General features: G+C 41.8%; 1 protein-coding gene across 1 annotated transcript; it reads left to right on the forward strand.

The window, feature by feature from the left end:
• The first annotated feature begins 1,298 nt into the window (after window positions 1-1,298).
• Window positions 1,299-21,845, forward strand: TMEM9B (TMEM9 domain family member B). The gene is made up of 5 exons (XM_056851941.1): window positions 1,299-1,376; window positions 8,287-8,378; window positions 13,538-13,646; window positions 17,397-17,531; window positions 21,402-21,845. Exons 1-5 carry the CDS (start codon window positions 1,299-1,301, stop codon window positions 21,555-21,557), a joined length of 570 nt encoding a protein of 189 aa, XP_056707919.1. The 3' UTR covers window positions 21,558-21,845.
• Window positions 21,846-22,868: the final 1,023 nt, after the last annotated feature.

Genomic DNA, 22,868 nt, shown 5'->3' on the forward strand with positions numbered 1-22,868 from the left:
AATTTTCTAGTGCAAGGGATGAAAGTTCAAAAAGCCCAAAGTTTGTAATTTCTATTTTTTGGAATTTACTGGCCTATGTTTTTATCTTAATGTACCTTCTGTAACAATTGTAATATTACTTATGCCATTAAAGGTTTCATTCAGCACCCCCCAAAAAAAAAAAAGTTAAAAAGAAAGAAAAAAAAGAAAAGGGTTAAAGCAAAGAAAGAAACAAAGGAAAGGGTTAAAGCAAAGAAAGAAAAAAAGAAAAGGGTTAAAGCAAAGAAAGAAAGAAAAAGGGTTAAAGCAAAGAAAGAAAAAAAAGAAAAGGGTTAAAGCAAAGGGGAAAAAGGGTTAAAGCAAAGAAAGAAAAAAAGGAAAGGGTTACAGCAAAGAAATAAAAAAAGGAAAGGGTTAAAGCAAAGGGGAAAAAGGGTTAAAGCAAAGAAAGAAACAAAGGAAAGGGTTAAAGCAAAGAAAGAAAAAAAGAAAAGGGTTAAAGCAAAGGGGAAAAAGGGGTTAAAGCAAAGAAAGAAAAAAAGGAAAGGGTTAAAGCAAAGAAAGAAAAAAGAAAAGGGTTAAAGCAAAAAAAGAAAGAAAGAAAGGTTAAAGCAAAGAAAGAAAAAAAGAATGGGTTAAAGCAAAGGAAAAAAAGGGTTAAAGCAAAGAAAGAAAAAAAAGGAAAGGGTTAAAGCAAAGAAAGAAAAAAAAGGAAAGGGTTAAAGCAAAGAAAGAAAAAAAGGAAAGGGTTAAAGCAAAGGGGAAAAAGGGTTAAAGCAAAGAAAGAAACAAAGGAAAGGGTTAAAGCAAAGAAAGAAAAAAAGAAAAGGGTTAAAGCAAAGGGGAAAAAAGGGTTAAAGCAAAGAAAGAAAAAAAGGAAAGGGTTAAAGCAAAGAAAGAAAAAAGAAAAGGGTTAAAGCAAAAAAAGAAAGAAAGAAAGGTTAAAGCAAAGAAAGAAAAAAAGAATGGGTTAAAGCAAAGGAAAAAAAGGGTTAAAGCAAAGAAAGAAAAAAAGGAAAGGGTTAAAGCAAAGAAAGAAAAAAAGGAAAGGGTTAAAGCTTTGGCCGGAAGCGCACGAGACGCACGCGAGCCGCGCGCGCAACGTCTTCCCGCCTCGGGAAGCCGACGCAAAGCGGGCGGAAACGGTCCGAAACGGAAGGCCTGCGGCGTCACGTGACGCGGCGACGGGCTCGCCGCTGAGGGCGGAAGTGGGGATGGCGGCGGTTCTGCGGGTCGGGGCTCGCGGTCCGCCTCGGCGGCGATAAGAGAGGGAGGGGGGGGGGATGGCGGTTGACGTTGGCGCGCCTGGGGAGTCGGCTATGGCGGCGGCGCGGCTGTGCACGGCGCTGGTCCTCGCCCTCGCCGTGCTTGCCGGGCAGGTAGCCGAGGCGGCCAAGGTGAGCTCCTCGCTTCACCGTGCGGAACCGGGCCCGCCTTAGCGCTCCCTCGCTCTGCGCCCCCTTGGTCTCTGAAGGCGGCAGGGGGGGGGTCGTTTTCGGGGCCCCTGAGCCGGGGCTTTTTTGGGGGGGCGGGGTTCCCGCAACTTTCCCCTACAACGTTCCCCACAACTTTCCCCCACCACTTTCCCCACCACCCGGTCGAGGGGATGGGCGGTCAGCGCCTCAGCCAAGGCGCTGGCAGAGTTTGCGGAAGTGTCTGTTGCGATGGGGCTTGTCAGACGCCTGCGTGCACAAACACAACACGGTGGCAAGGTGCATTCTAGCATTAAATTTTTTTTTTTTATCAGACTCTTCCTCTGTGGATAGTTCACAGTGGGTCTGTCTGCAGTAGCAGAAAAGAGCAAGAGTCCAGTTGCACCCTAAAGACTAACAGAAATATTTTCTGGCAGGGTGTGAGCTTTTGTGAGCCTTTCGTCTGTCTGCAGGAGTAGAAAAGAGCAAGAGTCCAGTTGCACCCTAAAGACTAACAAAAATATTTTCTGGCAGGGTATGAGCTTTCGTGAGCCTTTAGTCTGTCTGCAGGAGTAGAAAAGAGCAAGAGTCCAGTTGCACCTTAAAGACTAACAAAAATATTTTCTGGCAGGGTATGAGCTTTCGTGAGCCTTTAGTCTGTCTGCAGGAGTAGAAAAGAGCAAGAGTCCAGTTGCACCCTAAAGACTAACAGAAATATTTTCTGGCAGGGTGTGAGCTTTCGTGAGCCTTTCGTCTGTCTGCAGGAGTAGAAAAGAGCAAGAGTCCAGTTGCACCTTAAAGACTAACAAAAATATTTTCTGGCAGGGTATGAGCTTTCGTGAGCCTTTAGTCTGTCTGCAGGAGTAGAAAAGAGCAAGAGTCCAGTTGCACCTTAAAGACTAACAAAAATATTTTCTGGCAGGGTATGAGCTTTCGTGAGCCTTTAGTCTGTCTGCAGTAGTAGAAAAGAGCAAGAGTCCAGTTGCACCTTAAAGACTAACAAAAATATTTTCTGGCAGGGTATGAGCTTTCGTGAGCCTTTAGTCTGTCTGCAGTAGTAGAAAAGAGCAAGAGTCCAGTTGCACCCTAAAGACTAACAAAAATATTTTCTGGCAGGGTATGAGCTTTCATGAGCCTTTAGTCTGTCTGCAGGAGTAGAAAAGAGCAAGAGTCCAGTTGCACCCTAAAGACTAACAAAAATATTTTCTGGCAGGGTATGAGCTTTCGTGAGCCTTTAGTCTGTCTGCAGTAGTAGAAAAGAGCAAGAGTCCAGTTGCACCCTAAAGACTAACAAAAATATTTTCTGGCAGGGTATGAGCTTTCATGAGCCTTTAGTCTGTCTGCAGGAGTAGAAAAGAGCAAGAGTCCAGTTGCACCTTAAAGACTAACAAAAATATTTTCTGGCAGGGTATGAGCTTTCGTGAGCCTTTAGTCTGTCTGCAGGAGTAGAAAAGAGCAAGAGTCCAGTTACACCTTAAAGACTAACAAAAATATTTTCTGGCAGGGTATGAGCTTTCGTGATCCTTTAGTCTGTCTGCAGGAGTAGAAAAGAGCAAGAGTCCAGTTGCACCTTAAAGACTAACAAAAATATTTTCTGGCAGGGTATGAGCTTTCGTGAGCCTTTAGTCTGTCTGCAGGAGTAGAAAAGGGCAAGAGTCCAGTTACACCTTAAAGACTAACAAAAATATTTTCTGGCAGGGTATGAGCTTTCGTGATCCTTTAGTCTGTCTGCAGGAGTAGAAAAGAGCAAGAGTCCAGTTGCACCTTAAAGACTAACAAAAATATTTTCTGGCAGGGTATGAGCTTTCGTGAGCCTTTAGTCTGTCTGCAGGAGTAGAAAAGAGCAAGAGTCCAGTTGCACCTTAAAGACTAACAAAAATATTTTCTGGCAGGGTATGAGCTTTCGTGAGCCTTTAGTCTGTCTGCAGTAGTAGAAAAGAGCAAGAGTCCAGTTGCACCCTAAAGACTAACAAAAATATTTTCTGGCAGGGTATGAGCTTTCATGAGCCTTTAGTCTGTCTGCAGGAGTAGAAAAGAGCAAGAGTCCAGTTGCACCTTAAAGACTAACAAAAATATTTTCTGGCAGGGTATGAGCTTTCGTGAGCCTTTAGTCTGTCTGCAGGAGTAGAAAAGGGCAAGAGTCCAGTTACACCTTAAAGACTAACAAAAATATTTTCTGGCAGGGTATGAGCTTTCGTGATCCTTTAGTCTGTCTGCAGGAGTAGAAAAGAGCAAGAGTCCAGTTGCACCTTAAAGACTAACAAAAATATTTTCTGGCAGGGTATGAGCTTTCGTGAGCCTTTAGTCTGTCTGCAGTAGTAGAAAAGAGCAAGAGTCCAGCAGCACCTTAAAGACTAACAGAAATATTTTCTGGCAGGGTGTGAGCTTTCGTGAGCCTTTCGTCTGTCTGCAGGAGTAGAAAAGAGCAAGAGTCCAGTTGCACCCTAAAGACTAACAGAAATATTTTCTGGCAGGGTGTGAGCTTTCGTGAGCCTTTCGTCTGTCTGCAGGAGTAGAAAAGAGCAAGCGTCCAGTTGCACCTTAAAGACTAACAAAAATATTTTCTGGCAGGGTATGAGCTTTCGTGAGCCTTTAGTCTGTCTGCACGAGTAGAAAAGAGCAAGAGTCCAGTTGCACCTTAAAGACTAACAAAAATATTTTCTGGCAGGGTATGAGCTTTCGTGAGCCTTTAGTCTGTCTGCAGTAGTAGAAAAGAGCAAGAGTCCAGTTGCACCCTAAAGACTAACAAAAATATTTTCTGGCAGGGTATGAGCTTTCATGAGCCTTTAGTCTGTCTGCAGGAGTAGAAAAGAGCAAGAGTCCAGTTGCACCCTAAAGACTAACAAAAATATTTTCTGGCAGGGTATGAGCTTTCGTGAGCCTTTAGTCTGTCTGCAGTAGTAGAAAAGAGCAAGAGTCCAGTTGCACCCTAAAGACTAACAAAAATATTTTCTGGCAGGGTATGAGCTTTCATGAGCCTTTAGTCTGTCTGCAGGAGTAGAAAAGAGCAAGAGTCCAGTTGCACCTTAAAGACTAACAAAAATATTTTCTGGCAGGGTATGAGCTTTCGTGAGCCTTTAGTCTGTCTGCAGGAGTAGAAAAGGGCAAGAGTCCAGTTACACCTTAAAGACTAACAAAAATATTTTCTGGCAGGGTATGAGCTTTCGTGATCCTTTAGTCTGTCTGCAGGAGTAGAAAAGAGCAAGAGTCCAGTTGCACCTTAAAGACTAACAAAAATATTTTCTGGCAGGGTATGAGCTTTCGTGAGCCTTTAGTCTGTCTGCAGGAGTAGAAAAGGGCAAGAGTCCAGTTACACCTTAAAGACTAACAAAAATATTTTCTGGCAGGGTATGAGCTTTCGTGATCCTTTAGTCTGTCTGCAGGAGTAGAAAAGAGCAAGAGTCCAGTTGCACCTTAAAGACTAACAAAAATATTTTCTGGCAGGGTATGAGCTTTCGTGAGCCTTTAGTCTGTCTGCAGGAGTAGAAAAGAGCAAGAGTCCAGTTGCACCTTAAAGACTAACAAAAATATTTTCTGGCAGGGTATGAGCTTTCGTGAGCCTTTAGTCTGTCTGCAGTAGTAGAAAAGAGCAAGAGTCCAGTTGCACCCTAAAGACTAACAAAAATATTTTCTGGCAGGGTATGAGCTTTCATGAGCCTTTAGTCTGTCTGCAGGAGTAGAAAAGAGCAAGAGTCCAGTTGCACCTTAAAGACTAACAAAAATATTTTCTGGCAGGGTATGAGCTTTCGTGAGCCTTTAGTCTGTCTGCAGGAGTAGAAAAGGGCAAGAGTCCAGTTACACCTTAAAGACTAACAAAAATATTTTCTGGCAGGGTATGAGCTTTCGTGATCCTTTAGTCTGTCTGCAGGAGTAGAAAAGAGCAAGAGTCCAGTTGCACCTTAAAGACTAACAAAAATATTTTCTGGCAGGGTATGAGCTTTCGTGAGCCTTTAGTCTGTCTGCAGTAGTAGAAAAGAGCAAGAGTCCAGCAGCACCTTAAAGACTAACAGAAATATTTTCTGGCAGGGTGTGAGCTTTCGTGAGCCTTTCGTCTGTCTGCAGGAGTAGAAAAGAGCAAGAGTCCAGTTGCACCCTAAAGACTAACAGAAATATTTTCTGGCAGGGTGTGAGCTTTCGTGAGCCTTTCGTCTGTCTGCAGGAGTAGAAAAGAGCAAGCGTCCAGTTGCACCTTAAAGACTAACAAAAATATTTTCTGGCAGGGTATGAGCTTTCGTGAGCCTTTAGTCTGTCTGCACGAGTAGAAAAGAGCAAGAGTCCAGTTGCACCTTAAAGACTAACAAAAATATTTTCTGGCAGGGTATGAGCTTTCGTGAGCCTTTAGTCTGTCTGCAGTAGTAGAAAAGAGCAAGAGTCCAGTTGCACCCTAAAGACTAACAAAAATATTTTCTGGCAGGGTATGAGCTTTCATGAGCCTTTAGTCTGTCTGCAGGAGTAGAAAAGAGCAAGAGTCCAGTTGCACCCTAAAGACTAACAAAAATATTTTCTGGCAGGGTATGAGCTTTCGTGAGCCTTTAGTCTGTCTGCAGGAGTAGAAAAGAGCAAGAGTCCAGTTGCACCCTAAAGACTAACAAAAATATTTTCTGGCAGGGTATGAGCTTTCATGAGCCTTTAGTCTGTCTGCAGGAGTAGAAAAGAGCAAGAGTCCAGTTGCACCTTAAAGACTAGCAAAAATATTTTCTGGCAGGGTATGAGCTTTCGTGAGCCTTTAGTCTGTCTGCAGGAGTAGAAAAGGGCAAGAGTCCAGTTACACCTTAAAGACTAACAAAAATATTTTCTGGCAGGGTATGAGCTTTCGTGAGCCTTTAGTCTGTCTGCAGTAGTAGAAAAGAGCAAGAGTCCAGCAGCACCTTAAAGACTTAACAAAAATATTTTCTGGCAAAGTATGAGCTTTCGTGAGCCACATCATGAGCTGTGGCTCATGAAAGCTCATACCCTGCCAGAAAATATTTTTGTTAAGTCTTTAAGGTGCTACTGGACTCTTGCTCTTTTTCTCTAAGGAGCTATGGATGTCATGCATGTGTCTTTCCTCCCTCGGAACAACACCGTGAGGAAGACTAGGCTGGGGATGTTGATCTTTGTGGCACGGTGGGATTTGAGCCCAAGTATGCCCTGACCTGGATGGCCCGGGCTAGCCTGATCTCAGATCTCAGAAGCTAAGCAGGGTCAGCCCTGGTTAGTATTTGGATGGGAGACCACCAAGGAATACCAGGGTTGCTGTGCCAAGGAAGGCACTGGCAAACCACCTCTGTTAGTCTCTTGCCATGAAAACCCCCAAAAGGGGTCGGCATAAGTCGGCTGCGACTTGACAGCACTTCACACACACAAAAAGTTGTTATATTGTAACCACATGCCAGATGCGTTTCGGCCTATTTGGCCTTCCTCAGTGGTCAGTTGAAACCATGTAAAACACTTGTTTCATCAGGTTGATAATTGCACACACATTTTATATGGGAGACATATACATCCTAGTATAACAACTTGTGCCCTGGTTAGTATTTGGATGGGAGACCACCAAGGAATACTAGGGTTGCTGTGCCGAGGAAGCCACTGGCAAACCACCTCTGTTAGTCTCTTGCCCCAAAAAAGGATCGCCATAAGTCGGCTGCGACTTGATGGCACTGTACACACACACGCATCCCCAATGAAAAGGTAAAGGTCCCCCGTGCAAGCACAGGGTCATTCCTGACCCATGGGGGTGACATCACGTCCTGACGTTTACTAGGCAGACTTTGTTTAAGGGGTGTTTTGCCAGTGCCTTCCCCAGTCATCTTCCCTTTACCCCCAGCAAGTCGGGTACTCATTTCACCAACCTCGGAAGGGTGGAAGGCTGAGTCACCCTTCAGCCGGACACCTGAAACCAACTTCTGTTGGGATCAAACTGCAGCTTACCCCAATACTAGCCTAATATTTTTACCTCTCTTCTTTTTGAACGGGCAACGTGTCCTTGAAACTTCCTGGTATCTAAAGTACTGAGATGCAACTGTTGTGACTTCAGCTTGTAATCATAAATACATTTTATAGAAGGAATTGTAGGTTGAGTGTAATTAGTTAACTTGTACCCTTCTATGGATTTTCATGAACTGGCATTCAGTACATTGTTGCTGCACCAAACTGCTCTCAGTTCCTGGTTGCTGTCCTATGTTGTCCCTTATTCATTATGCCATCTAGTCTTTAGACACTTGTACATATGAGAGTTAAGTTCCTTTAAACTGAGAACATGCTTGACTGGTTGTGAATGAGCGTAAGCATGAATGAGTTGTAGTATGTAGCAGAAGAATATATTTGCTGTAACCTTCCTAAAATGTGGATATAGAGTTGCTTTTACAGGCCAGATTGGCCAGGGATCCTGGAGGGTTTTTTGTCATCTTCTGGGCGTGGAGCAGGGGTCACTGGGTGTGTGTGTGTGGGGAGGTAGTTGTGAATTGCTTGCATTGTGCAGAGAGTTGGACTAGATGACCCTCGGGGTCCTTTCCAACTCCATGTTTCTATGATTCTATATGTATAATATTGATAAGTTATGCACTTGAAATATTAAGACTTCTGGATTTTACTTCATTTTTGAGATCACAAAATGGAATTTTGCTTCTGTGAATGATGGAACCCTGGATTTCTAACATTTGTGGAACAAGGCTGGAAAACACTAGAAAGCTGTTAAAATATGGCTCTTTGCTTCTGACAGGTTGTGTGTTTTGTGGAGATAACTCTTGGAAAAAGTTTACCCTGTTAAAGGTGCTTAAAAGCTTAATAAAGTACATAACCTGGGGTGTGTGGATTTTGTATTAATATGCCATTGCAAGAACTTCAAATAGGAATGTCCAAGGGGAGTGGCATGGTTATTACATGTACATTTATTTTAAGTGTATTTATTTTTCAGAATTCTGAGGATGTCCGATGCACATGCATCTGTCCTCCTTACAAAGACCACGCTGGCAACATTTTCAACAAAAATATTTCACAGAAAGACTGGTGAGTATATATGTCATTCTAATTTGTAATTTTATTAAGTTAGTGTTGGTGCTTTATTAGGAGCCCTGTGGCACAGAGTGGTAAGCTGCAGAACTGCAGTCCAAGCTCTGCTCACGACCTGAGTTCTATCCCAATGGAAGTTGGTTTCAGGTAGCCTGCTCAAGGTTGACTCAGCCTTCCATCCTTCCGAGGTCGGTAAAATGAGTACCCAGCTTGCTGGGGGTAAAGGGAAGATGACTGGGGAAGGCACTGGCAAACCACCCCGTAAAAACAAAGTCTGCCTAGTAAACGTTGGGATGTGATGTCACCCCATGGGTCAGGAATGACCCGGTGTTTGCACAGGGGACTACTTTTACCTTGGTGCTTTATTAATTCATTCTTCAGATGTATTCTTGTGGATGCTAGAAATGAATGGGGAAGTTGCCCCTTAATATGTTCAGCTAGGAAGCTGAGTAGATGCAAATGTGAATTTTGGAAGTTTGATAGATAGAAAATTTATTTACGGCCCTTAGCCAGATAAAACAAGATAAAGCACGAAACATGGACTCATAAATTCTTACAAGCAAAGAATACAGTCTGAGTCTTATAACACTTAAAAAGAAAATTACAACCGAGACACATCTGTCAATTGAGCAAAGAGGCTGTTCTATGGTGTCAAATCTTCATTGCTGCCATGCATAATTTCGCAACCTGAAGAGTGATTGAGGGATTATCCCCTTGTAGGAGCATCTCAATCCTTTCTCCTGCCCTGTCAGGTCCCATTCTTGATATGAGGGGCTCAATAAACTTCAAACGGGGTAATGTATAAAAATTGCAGTTCAGGAGAGCAGGCTCAATAGTTTCTAAGTCCCCTGATTTGTAGGGGCAAGTTGGAAGTTTGATAGTTGGAGGACAGCCCAACATGTAAAGACAAAAAATAAGATGGTTCAGCCCACAAACCATTTCTTTTGAAGTGCTTGCATTTATGCAGTTACAGTCTATTTACGGTAATTGGACAAAGCTCAGATGCCAATATTCTGGCTGACATTTAGTTGGAAGATGCACAAGAAGCTGCAGCTGATGCAAAATGCTGCATCTTATCTGGGGCTAGCTGACGTGAACATGTCACCCCTATTCTGAAGTCTCTTCACTGGCTGCTGATTAATTTCTGGGTCCAATTCAAGGTTGTTGGTGCTCACTTTTAAAGCCCCTCATGACTTGGAGCCCACGTACTTGAAGGACCATCTCTCCCTGTGTGTTTCTGTGCAGCAGCTCCACTCTTCCCACCAAGGTCTATTATCAGTACCTCCATTATGGAAGGCATGTTCTTCCATTGTATAGGCTTAGTCTTTTTCAGTGGCTGCTCTGTGCCTCCAGAATAGTCTTCTGGAAGCATCCAGTGGAATTCCTAGGGCTCCTATCCTACTGGCTTTCTGGCAAGGTTGCAAAATAGAGCTGTTCCAGAGAGCTGATTTTAGCCTGGCTTTAATGGGCTGGGTTGATGTTTGTAAAAACAACAAAACATTGTTGTGACCTAACTTGAGCCCTGGGACACCTGGGAGGAAGGCAGATGTATCAATATTTTAAATAAATATTGCTATGCAGGCCCATATGTTAGCCAAATTTTGTTCTGTATGAATTTGGAAAACTCTTTCAAATTGTAGGGCAATTCATATGTTGACTGAAGTTGAGTTCTGAACCAGTTGTGGCTCCTTTTCTCTACAACATTGTAGTGAGTTTGCGCTAGTGTAGTGATGGGAAGCTTTTGATGTAGCTCAGTGGTTCCCAAAGTGGGCAGTACCACCCCCTGCGGGGCGGTGGGATTACCTAGGGGGGCACTAAGAGGCAAGAGGGCAGCAGGGGGACCCCTTCAACTGTGTTCACTAATTTACAGTAGATCAAGCACCCAGGGCAGAGAGACTATGCCCCTGTAAATCCGGGGATTTAGAAACAACTGAACATGTTCTCCTGAACTGTAACTACTACACTATACCCCGCTCTAAGTTTATTGAGCCCCTCATACTGAGAATGGGACCCGTCAGGGAAAGAGAAAAGTTAGAAAAGCTCCTACAAGGAGATAATCCCTCAATCACCTCTCAGGTAGCAAAATTTTGTACGGCTGCAATGACAATTCGTTGCCACAGAGTACTCTCTTAGTCCAAATGGCAGATGTAACTCGGATGTTATTTATTTTATTATTTTTAATTTTTTAAGTGACTTAAGACTCGGACTGTAAACCTTTGTTGGTAAGACCATTTTAGTCCATGTATCTTGTTTTATCTGGCCAAGGGCCATAAATAAACTATCTATCTATCAGTAGATCAAGCTATGGCACCATGCTGGCAAATTTGGTGGAAACTATCAGAATTTCCCCCCAGACTTTGAAGAGCTGCTACCACTGGATCAAGTTCATCAGTTTTGTTGAATAAATTTCAACTAAAAAGTTTTAATTTGATTTTAAATAGATGTGCAATTAATTGTTACTGTTTTGAAATTTTATTATTATCTTCTTTAGTGAGTCATGCAAACCCCTGTTTTGTAGTGCTTTTTATAGGGTGGAGGGGAGTTGGGGCATTCACCTGAATGATGATTATATTGATAGGCTTTCCATTAAATCTGATATTATTTGGTCAGACTTTGCATCATAGCCCCTGACTGCTTGTGCTACATCTCAGCTCATTATTTGAGCAACTCCATTTCATCTTTCTTTGTCATTTCCAGAGTAAAATACTTTGTAATTTTCTGACAAAATGTCCTAATCCGTTCCATTTTAGTTCACTCATTTCCAGATTGCAACGTTTAAATGTTCCATTTCTCGTTATATGATTTTGAGCTTACCATGATTTATACTTCTCACGTTTCTATTAAATGTGTCAAAAAGCTTTGGACTTTCCTTTTGTATCCGTTCATGTCATCAACTGAACATCCTTTCGGCTTTAGTCCAGTTGCGTCATTAAGAATAGTGCTAGTCGTAGTTCTTCTCAGCTCTTCCCCAGTAGCTGATTGAGTGCCATCCAACCTGAGGATTCTGTCTTCCAGCACTATACCTTTTTTCATTTTGAGTTGTCTCATCATAAGGGTTTTCGAGGTAGCAGATGTTCAGAAGTGGTTTACCATTGCCTTCTTCTGTGCAGTGCTAACCAGGGTTAGCTGAAGTGGCACTGCCGTTGTCTACGAAAGATACTTCGCCAGTGTCACCTTCCATTCCTGCTGCTGCCCTTCAAGGTTTTCTCCACCCCCATCACCACTGGAACTGTCCATTCTCTTCAGCTAATGTGGCCGTTGATTCCTGAAGGGGGTGGATGCAACTGCAACTCAACTGTGACCATTCTGCCTTGAGTGACTCTGCTAGGAGTTTAGCCTCTTGACAGTCTAAACTCCTTTGTCGTATTGCTCTCAGCTTTGCTGACCAACATAAATCTCCCTGTGTTAAGGTGTGCATTGAAGAGGGGGCTACTAAGCAACTAAATCCATTTTGGGTCTTAGGGCACATGTGTATGTATGTGAAATAATGCTCTAGGACAATTCTTCTGACTGCGCAAGTCCCTTTAAGTTTTTTCTTGGTACATGCTGTCCTTGTAACGAATGTAAAGTGCTTTTCATACCTTGTAGATGGCAAAGGCATGATAGTTCTATAAAAAGGGTTTTTTGGGATTGCATATGGTGAGAGAACTGTGACAACATGAAGTAGGAGGAGAACAGATGACAACTGAAACAAAATATTGTCGAAGGCTTTCACGGTCAGAGTTCATCAGTTCTTGTAGATTATCCGGGTTGTGTGACTGTGGTCTTGGTATTTTCTTTCCTGACGTTTCGCCCACAGCTGTGGCAGGCATCTTCAGAGGAGTAACACTGAAGGACAGTGTCTCTCAGTGTCAAGTGTGTAGGAAGAGCAATATATAGTCAGAAGGGGGTTAGGTTTGAGCTGAGTCATTCACTACTTTGCAGGACAATGACTCAGCTCAAACCCAACCCCCTTTTGACTATATATTGCTCTTCCTACACACTTGACACTGAGAGACACTGTCCTTCAGTGTTACTCCGCTGAAGATGCCTGCCACAGCTGTGGCCGAAACGTCAGGAAAGAAAATACCAAGACCACGGTCACACAACCCGGATAATCTACAAGAACCGACAACTGAAACAATCACTCCTACCTTTCTGTGATCATTTGCTTGTTGAAAATATTCTTCCTTTGTCACCACCTTCAGATTTAACAGTTTTTGCAATTAAAGTTTCCAGGGACTTAAAAACAAATCTATGCATGTTTGGGTTACTGCATGCTATGTGCTGAAATTTTTAATAGCATATTATAGTACGTACATGATTACTGCTGAAAGAAAAAAGCAATTTGTGGTATCTTCTAATGTGGGGTAGAAAAGGAACTACTAACCTGTTTGGTGAGAAAGATGGATTGTTGTTATAGCCGAGGGTGCCTGTATGACGGTGTCTTTTGAGCACTTAGAAGAAGAAGAGTTGGTTTTTATGTCGACTTTCTCTACCACTTAAGGAGAATCAAATTGGCTTACAATCACCTTCCCTTCCCCACAACAGACACCCTGTGAGGTAGGTGGGGCTGAGAGAGCTCTAAGAGAGCTGTGACTAGCCCACGGTCACCCAGCTGGTTTCATGTGTGGGAGTGGGGAAACCAACCCAGTTCCCAGATTAGAATCCGCTACTCATGTGGCGGAGTGGGGAATCAAACCCAGTTTTCCAGACTAGAGTCCTTTGCTCTCTAACCACCGCTGTTAACCACTACACCATGCTGCCTCTTAGTCACATTGCTTGACACCTACACTTCCAAACACCATGGCCACTGTTTTCCATTGAATTGTATTGGTAATGAGTGTATTGAAGCTTGGGTTTGGGGCTGGGCTTGTTGGAACCGGATGAGGTTTAAAGGTCAGGCAATATCCATATCTCCAGTTCTGGCATTTGTACTAAAATCAGTGCATTTATTGGCAGCCAATTAATCACAAGTGGCTGTATTAGTGCAGCAAATTAAATATTTAAAATAGATCATTAGGTGGGTTTAAATGTCAAGTATTTCCAGGTTCCAAAAATATGAATAATTGATTAGTCCTTTGTACATTCAGCATGCATTCTTATTGGTATATACTTCTTTTCAGTGACATACAATTACCTAAACTTACACTAAGTGCCTTTTCCTATGTACCCAGTGATTGTCTTCATGTTGTGGAGCCTATGCCTGTTCCTGGGCCAGATGTGGAAGCATATTGCTTACGCTGTGAATGCAAATATGAAGAAAGGAGCTCCGTCACAATTAAAGTAATATTACGCAACTATTTTTTTAAAAAAACTTAGTCAGTTAATGCTTGCTTACTCTTATGGCTTTTACTAACAATCTCTTCTGTTGCGAGTCCTAACAAAATAACATGGCTGGTGTGTAGTAGAACCTCTGTAAGCTTCATAAATATTTCCAGATAAAACTCATCTCCCGCCATTATGCCTGTAAAGAAATTAACCTGTGAAAGCTACCTAGATGCCAGAGTAATGGAATGTACCTGGATAAGTTTCCATTTTGTTCTATATTTAATATGTTAAGTGGAGTCATCTTCTTGCATCGTTAAATATCAGTTCTCATGGGTATTCTCTCTGAATAAGGAATCCATAGTCATCTCTCTTAACAAGAGAGATGTTTTGTGTAAAACACTACTTAATAGGGTTGGCTGTTTGAGCAGTAAAAATGATTTGTTCGTTCACCAATCAAACATTTCTAAAACACGAAACTATCTCTTGATAATTAATTTTATTACCAAATACCAAATAAAGCTCTTAAGTGATGAGTAGCTAGTCGTTTAGATTTCCATGAGGGCATAATTAATTTTATTAAAACAGGTTTGATGCTTCTTTTGATTACAAAAACAACTTAACGTACTGAGTATTTTAAATGTAATTTATTTAAAGCATTTCTGTGCTGCCTCTCAACACAAATAGGGGCCCAGCATGAAAAACATTAAAATATTTCAACACTAAAACATTTGAGACATCAAAACAGCATTAACAATCAAGTTTATATAAATCATTTCAGTTCAGTGAAACATATGAACACAAATAGGAACACAACCAGGGAGGAGGGCCAATAACAGTCAGTGAAGCAATACCAAACAAAACAAAGAACTCTTCATCTGCTGGCATTAAAAAAAATGATAGAGGGAAACCGATGGATCTCCCTGGGGAGGGCATTCAAAAGATTCAGTGCCATGACCAAGAAGGCCTGTGCTGGGGTTGCCACCTGTCTAGCCTCAGATAGCATGGCTACCCAAAGCAGGGCTTCCAAAGAGGACTTTAGTGGATAGGTAGGTTCACATGGGAGTGCGCAGTCCTTCGGGTATGCCAGTCCCAAGCCTTTCAGCAATGCTTAAAACCTTTCATGACAAAATGGGAGACATGGAAAAGTAGGGGGGAAACAATAAAACTTTGTATTTCAGTCTTCTGCAGCTCCATATTACTCAACTTTAATGAGGTCAATGGCTCTGTTAGAATCCCCTGTCCCTGCACTAGAGGTTTTTTAATGTGTTTGGATCATTTTTACCCTGTCCCCAGTATAATTGGAAGAGGGGTTTTTTTTCCGAGGCTGCGGGTGGCAAGCTGTGTGCAGTTCTCAACTTTAAAAAATTCTCTGGGTCCATGTGTCCTTCACCCTAGATCTTCTGCTTGTTTGGGGAAGAGTTTTTATATAAATGTGAATAATAAACTGAACAGTTCTTTGGCTTTGTTCTAGAACACTAGCGTCAGCCTACAACCACAAACTTAAAAGAGAAATAAAGTAATGGCAACTGCTAAACAAAAGTAATATGGTTTTAAATGTGGTTTGGCTAAATAGGCATGCTGACCAGTTCTTCCTGTTTGGAGATGTTTTCAGGTAAAGCAGGAAACCAACAGGAGAATGTTGCTAGCTCTGCCCTTTACCTTAGCTTCATCACTTGCTGGCAGACCTCACTCTTAGTCTTGCTAACAAATTGCACCATAACAAATGTCACATAGTAACACTGTAGGCTTCATAAAATATGTACTTGATCACACACAGTAATAGACTGTGAATTGACTTGTGTGTCACCTGTATAGCTTGAAGAAAAGAAGGGGGCCGCGCCAAGGCAAAACGAAGGCAAGGAAACAGTGGTGCAGAGGGAAACGAATTCTTTAATAATTTTAACAACCCCTATGCGTTTTGCGTGCAGCTTCGTTGGGGGGGGGGATTTTTCAGATTCTTTTTAGTAATGTCCCTACTTTTGCCTTAATGCATGCATTAGCTGTATAGTTTGGTAATAATTGGTTTGAATTTGTGGTCATAAATGTTACGTGAGCATCTGATGTGAAAGAATATTTTCAGTTATTTGAAAAACTAAGAATACCAAATGGAATCAGTGAGAGAGTACCTTGCTGCTGCCATATTATTTTGCAAACCAGTATAGTGACGCTTTTGCTTATCCAACCTGTGAGATGGAATTGGGGCTCCATGTCATATTTCTTAATCCATTTATTTGCAGATCTGCTTGATTGTCAACCAAAAGAATTGTCAGTGGATCCTCATACATTTTGTTAGTGTATGCTTCGGGGATGGGATAGGATAGAGGACACTTTGGTCCTATAGGGACTGGAAACTATCAGCTTGCACAATAACCTTTGATAAATCCAGAAAGGCAATAAAAGTGCCAATGAAGATGCTGATGTAATAAGATGGCTACAAATGAAGATTTATAAAATCTGATCCAACTTCTAATCGCTGTGTTTGGGTTCAGGTCATGAATTGCTTCACATGTTACTATGCTGAAGGCATGAAGTGAAAGCTTAATTGGAGTACCTTTTTTGTTGTGTTGACGCTGGATTTTTGGGGGAGGTGAACAGTTGTGTTTGAATGGGTGCTATTCAAATCATGTTTGGGTTGTGGCATGTGCTTTTCTGATACAGGATGTTCCGGTTGACTGATCTACTTGTTTATCGCAGCTCTCACTGTTTCCACTTAATTTTATTTGTGCTGTTTCTTGAGGTTAAACAAGACTTTACTTTGGTGTAGTTCCACTAGGACTGCAGCAGTTTAAGCCGTAGTTCAGTTCTCATTGGGCCCATGTCACACATTCCACTGCAAGCTGTGCTTGTAAAATGCTATCTGTATGTGCCAACAGAATATAGACCACACACATATTTTGCAAGTGTGTGTGTGTGTTCTACAAGTAAGTTCATAAGGAAGCTAGGATTGTATGCAGCTTCTTGGTGATTGGACACTTACGGACAAATATGGGTTTGCTTCATAATATGCTACGCAGCCCTTAACTGTCTGGCAGATTCACATTAAGACCTTTTCTGGAAGCTGTTTGCTACATGCACTCAGGGCCAAGCTGCATGAGATGTTTTCCAGCAAGTCCGGTCAGGGACTAGGTTTCCCTGCAACTGCGGTGTAGCTGCAGGGAAAGCTAGTCCCTGGACCCAACTTGTCAAAACAGCTCATGTAGTTTGGTTCTCAGATTTGTTGTGTTAATTGTCTTATCTGGTAGCCATTTCTCCTAGCACTGACTGGTGTTTAATGTTTTTGAGGACATATAGCTATTGAAATATGATTTCTATTGCCACAATAAGATTCAATAAGATGAACCAGCAAAAGAATTAATCTATTACTGAGGAAAAAGTAGTTTTAGCCTCCTCTTTTATCTTCTTTAGGAAAGCATGATGTTTATTTATCTTCCATTGCTCATGCTAAATGTATGAGTAGCTTACAAACCCTATTGATGAAGGAAGTTTGCCTGAGCCAATCTCTTATTGGCTGTATGGCCAGGTGGGAATGGGATGGGCGCTGCCTCAGTGCTGGCACAGGGGGATGGGGCACCTCTCAGCGCAGTTATGTGCAGAAAGAAAACAAAACCCCTCTTGCTTCTCAGGTATAGTTCTTTGTATGTGCTCTGTTCTTTAAATTTGGGTTTGTTGATGGGAAAGGAATGCCTAAAGCTGACCAGCCTGCATTTCTACTAGTGAATGAGTTCTCAGTTGACCTGAACTGAAATGCTGTTTGTCTTTGTATAGGTTACCATCATAATCTATCTGTCCATTTTGGGTCTCCTTTTGCTGTACATGGTATATCTCACGTTGGTAGAACCTATTCTGAAGAGACGCCTGTTTGGTCATTCACAGCTAATACAAAGTGATGAAGACATTGGGGTAAGGTCTTTATACAATTCATGATTTTATTAATTCATGCTTGTGGTGTTGGTTACGGTTTTTCAACCAGCAACTTGACAACTGAGGATGCAATTTGGAATTCAGGGAGGGTTGTGTATGTTCTTCTGAAAACAGAACCCAGAGGAAAGGTTAGGTACTCATCTATTTGTTTATGTTGTATATAGTCTGTCTTTCTGACTTAAGGTGAGTTACATAGTGTAAGTTAGTACAGTCAACAGGATGGGGCGTCCGATAATCAATACAATAGGATTTGGAATGCAGAAATCTGAAACAGAACTGAAATAGATCATAAGCATTTAAACATGATATATTAAACATTGCAGAAATTACATAGTAGGAGCATACTTACAGCATACTCAAGGATTTGAAGCATCCTTTATATGTGACAGCAACTCAAACCCTTGAGTACAGTAACTTTATTCAGTGCATATTGCATAACTGCATTAAGAAAATTCCAGCGCAGTGTATCAGAAGGAAGTCTTAACTTCTGAAATGCCTGTTCCCTTGAGGTGTAGAGAGACTGCCTATCTGAAGTCAGTGAGGAGGGCATTAAAAAAACTTACCAGTGAGGTGACACAAATTCTGTACCAAGGCAAGCAAGCTGAATGGTGACATTAATGTATCAAACATGTGAATTTGCATGGATCTACTTTTTATTATTCTTACCTATTTAGTCTTCACAGAACTAAGGACTAGAAATTAGCTTCAAAACATGCATTCACTCCAAAAGTGGAGATATTCAAAATGCTGAGTTTTGCACCCACTATCTAATATTGCATGTGGATGATACAGTTGTAGCATTAGTGTGTATCTTGCATACCTTCTACTTTGACCTGCACTAGGTGTACAGAAAGAGTTGAGTGAATGGCCTGAAATATCTAAGACTAACTTCCTAGTCCTCAGTGTACACATTCCTGTATCTGTACCTCAAGTAGTCAAAGGCCGAAGTTTCCTTGGGAATGTCTATGGAAGTCCAAATGTGCTGTTGCTCAGGGTTTGTTCCATAGAGGTTTGGGGAGGACACATTCCTGGTGGATTTTACAAGCTGCTGTGGCTTGATTTCTTCAGTGATGCTATCAAATTCCCTGTGCTCTGTTTTTAGTGCTATTTTTAATACGATTATAGCAAAAAGTACTAAGTAATTTTATTTCTTTATTGAGGTTTCTATCCTGCTCTCAATCCCCGTCCAAGGCCGTACTTTTGACGTGTTAACACATTAAACAGTTCATCATGTGGATATTTAATCCTCAGTGTTTATCAACCCTTACCTCATCTTTACAGTGGCCAAACGTCTTTGAATCTGTACAATAGGCTGGATATCAAATGTCAATATTTATGGATTGCGCTCATTCACTAACTTGCTTTGAAATAGGATGGCATAAATGATTATAACAAACATACAGTTGTGATTAGACCTTCACCTAAACAGCTGTATTTTTGCTTTTTATTTTAAGGTATTGGTATAACAGCTTTAGATATTGAATGTAAACATGTGTGTTGGTATGTGCTGTCTTTGAGTGAGTACTTGAAACAGCTTCACAATAGGTGTTGATGCTGAGGCTTCAGTACGGAGCTGCAGTGTGTAAGCAGACTAATGTTGAGTACCACTATGCCAAATGAGGAAGAACTTGTTATTGTTTGCCAGTCCAGCATCAAGTGAGCTGCTGTTCTTGCCTTGGAAAGTTATCTGACTGGCATTAAGAAACTCATGGGTGATCTTAACTTGGTATGTTCACTGGTCAGATTCAGCTTTTGTAAATAGCAAGACACGTTTGCTTGATGGTTGATGGGGTTGCAAATTTTGCAGCCCTCTACCACATTATGAGCTGTTTCAAAGAGTCTCCTAATCTTAGATAACAACTTTTCAGGAGGTACAAGTGCCTAGAAAAATAGGCAAGGAAGTATTGTTGCATACATAGAACATCACACATGGTTCTTCGGATCCAAACCATAAAGATGTAATCCTGTATTTCAGGATAAAACTGCCAGTATTTTTAAATCTTATAGTATTCTAAATTCCTCTGTCCAAGAAATGCAAGGCATTCTCTTTACAGCTCTATATATCTCACTCCCTATTCATGCCTTCTATCTCAGCTGCTTGCATTTCTTGTATATAAGGTAGGCTAGGATGTTTCTGCCCTGACCTGGATGGCCCAGGCTAGCCTGATCTCATTAGATCTCAGAAGCTAAGCAGGGTTAGCGCTGGGTAGTACTTGGATGGGAGACCACCAAGGAATACCAGGGTCTATGCAGAAGTTAATGGCAAATCACCTCTGTTAGTCTCTTGCCTTGAAAACCCTATGGGGTCACCGTAAGTCAGCTGTGACTTAACACTTTACACACACACACACACACAAATGTTCCTAGTAATAGCTTAGACCCCAACGTAAATTTCTGCTTATGAAAGGGGAAGCTTGTTTTGGCAATTCCCTTCTCCCACTGAAGACTCCCAATTTACCCTCATGTTCCTGAGAGTACCTTGTCCCCCATAAGCACTGTTTTGAGTTGAAGCAGGAGGAAACATAGAGCAGGAAGGGACCTAAAGGGTCATCTAGTCCAACCCCTGCACAACACAGGTAATTCACAACTACCTTCTCCCCACTCCCCCAGTGGCCCCTGCTCTATGCCCAGAGGAAGGCAAAAAACCTCCAGGATCTGTAGCTGATCTGGTCTGGAGGAAAATTGCTTCCTGACCCCAAAGTGAAGATTGGCATTACTCTGGGCATGTAAGAAAGGGGCATGAGAGCCGAGCACTGACTCATCCCTTCCTGCCCTCCCTCTCATGATTTGCCTAAGTTCACAGAATCAGCGTTGCTGACTGATGGCCCTCTGTGTGTGTGTGTGTAAAGTGCCGTCAAGTCGCAGCTGACTTATGGCGACCCCTTTTGGGGTTTTCATGGCAAGAGACTAACAGAGGTGGTTTGGATGGCCATCTAGCCTCTCCTTAAAACCCTCCAAAGAAGGCGAGCCCACCACCTCCTGAGGAAGCCTGTTTCACTGAGGAACCGCTCTGTCAGGAGGTTCTTTCTAATGTTTAGCGAAAAACTCTTTTGATTTAATTTCAACCTGTTGGTTCTAGTCCGATCTTCTGGGGCAACAGAAAAAACTCGGCACCATCCTCTATAACAGCCCTTCAAATACTTGAATACGGCTATCGTATCATCTCTCTATCATCTCCTCTCCAGGATAAACATACTGAGCTCCTTCAACCTTTCCTCAAAGGACTTCTCTCCAGACCCCTCACCATCTTCCTTGCCCTCCTCTGGATACGTTCCAGCTTGTCTACATCTTCTTAAACTGCAGTGCCCAAAACTGAACACAACCAGAGCAGAGTAATGTGATACTATCAGTTCATGTGATCTGGACACTATGCTTCTGCAAATACATCCCAAAATTGCATTTGCCTTTTTAGCTGCTACATCACACTGCTGATTCATGTTCAGGGTATGGTGTACTAAAATTCATAGATCCATTTCACATGTACTACTGCCAAGACAAGTCTCCTCCATTCTATAATTATATTAAAGTTCTGCATTTAGTTATGATTTTTCCTACCTAAATGCAGAACTTTACGTTTTGTTAGTGTTAGCCCAGTTTTCCAGCCTATCGAGATCATCCTGTATCTTGATTTCGTCTTATGCTGTATTTGCTACTCCTCCCAATTTAATATCATTTGCCAATGTAATGAGCATCCCCTCTTCCTTCATCGAAGTCATTTATAAAGGAGGCAAGGAAGTCTTGTTCCACTAGTGGGAATGATTTTTCATGAGCCAGTCTTTTTCTATTGTCAAAAGTGTTGTATTCAGCTATAACATTCCCATCATAATAATTTCTTTCCTTCAATTTCAGGATCACCAGCCTTTTGCAAATGCTCATGATGTGCTGGCTCGTTCCCGAAGTCGTGCCAACGTGCTGAACAAAGTGGAGTATGCCCAGCAACGCTGGAAACTCCAAGTCCAAGAACAGCGCAAATCTGTGTTTGACCGCCATGTTGTGCTCAGTTAACTGAGCATAATTAAGTTTCTCCACTTAATGCTGGAAGAAAAGAAGATGGACTGAAGTAAAGCACTGATTTGACTTCCTGATATGCCGTTACAGAATATTTTTTGCTCAGTGGTAGCAAAGAATAGTTGCAGACATGGCAGCCGCAGCCGACGGGAGATATTTAAATCTTTAACAAGCCAAAATCTAACTCTGTATGCTATTCAGTGGCTCTTACCAATAAAATATTTGTGTGGTAATTATGATGCTGAAATGATTAATTACAATACTTATTGGGAAAATTCACTAATGTATGTGGAGAAACTGCAAGAGACAATAAGCAGCAACATTTATGTTACAAATAACTTTACGTACTACTGAACTTTTGTAAATGTATTTTCCTACTGTGTCTTGTGTATTGAAAACACACATCTTAAGGTATCACTGTTGCATTCAAGTTGGCTGGTTGTGTAAAATTGTGTTGCTTGCCCTGTCAGCTGGTCTCTGCAAATATAAAGTGTAGCATAAATGGACGAATGGTAAGCTAGAGTCTTAAAGCAGGAAACAAAAAAAATATAATGCTGTGCTCACTCAGTGAGAGTTTGGATCTCCTATTTTGCTTGCTAAGTATTTTCTCTGGTATCTACAAATCTTTATATTTATGTTTTAAATTTTGGTCTTTGGTGAGTAACCTTAAAACTTTAGCTTGATAATGGAATGCAAATAAATTCTTAAGAAACTTCTCTTGCTGTGGGAGTTGGCTGCGTTTCTGAGATATCAGTGGTGATTTCAGAGGTATACAATTGCCGCATAACTTTTATATCTATTCTAGAATATAGCCGTGACATATTTTATTCCTATAAGATGCAGGATTTTCCAACGAAATCGGCGGGTTGCCCATTTGAGCCGCTTAACTAGTACCTTTGGGTGTCCTCCAGGCATTCAAAGCCGTGAAACTAACAGGCGGCTACTCGACAGGCTTTGTGACATTTGTATTTCTGAGATGTGATCGTAACCACGTCAACTCCTGTTGAAATCAGTGGGACTGCCAAGTAAACAGACTTACTGTTAGGGGGTCGATCCTCTGTACAACTTTGTACGTATTCAGGACTGAAAATGTTAGGCGAAAACGCATGGTCGCTTTAGCCTCCTTTATTCCCCATTTCAGCCAGGATTCAGCCAGGATCGAACCCATGTTCGGAGAAATGCATGTGTTTGATCCTGGCTGAAACAGGGAATAAAGGAGGCTAAAGCGACCATGTGTTTTCGCCCAAGGTGTCATTTGATGTTGCTGCTCGCACTTATCCAAAAAGCCGCTTATGCTGCAGTAGCTTC

The sequence above is a fragment of the Euleptes europaea genome, chromosome 6, assembly GCF_029931775.1.
Source record: "Euleptes europaea isolate rEulEur1 chromosome 6, rEulEur1.hap1, whole genome shotgun sequence".
Lineage (NCBI taxonomy): Eukaryota > Metazoa > Chordata > Lepidosauria > Squamata > Sphaerodactylidae > Euleptes > Euleptes europaea.

Bases quoted from the DNA above. Each gene is read 5' to 3' on its own strand.
- TMEM9B (XM_056851941.1), top strand. From the start codon at position 1,299: ATGGCGGCGGCGCGGCTGTGCACGGCGCTGGTCCTCGCCCTCGCCGTG. The intron at 1,377-8,286 runs GTGAGCTCCTCG...TTTATTTTTCAG, and splicing joins AGGTAGCCGAGGCGGCCAAG to AATTCTGAGGATGTCCGATG. The intron at 8,379-13,537 runs GTGAGTATATAT...CTATGTACCCAG, and splicing joins AATATTTCACAGAAAGACTG to TGATTGTCTTCATGTTGTGG.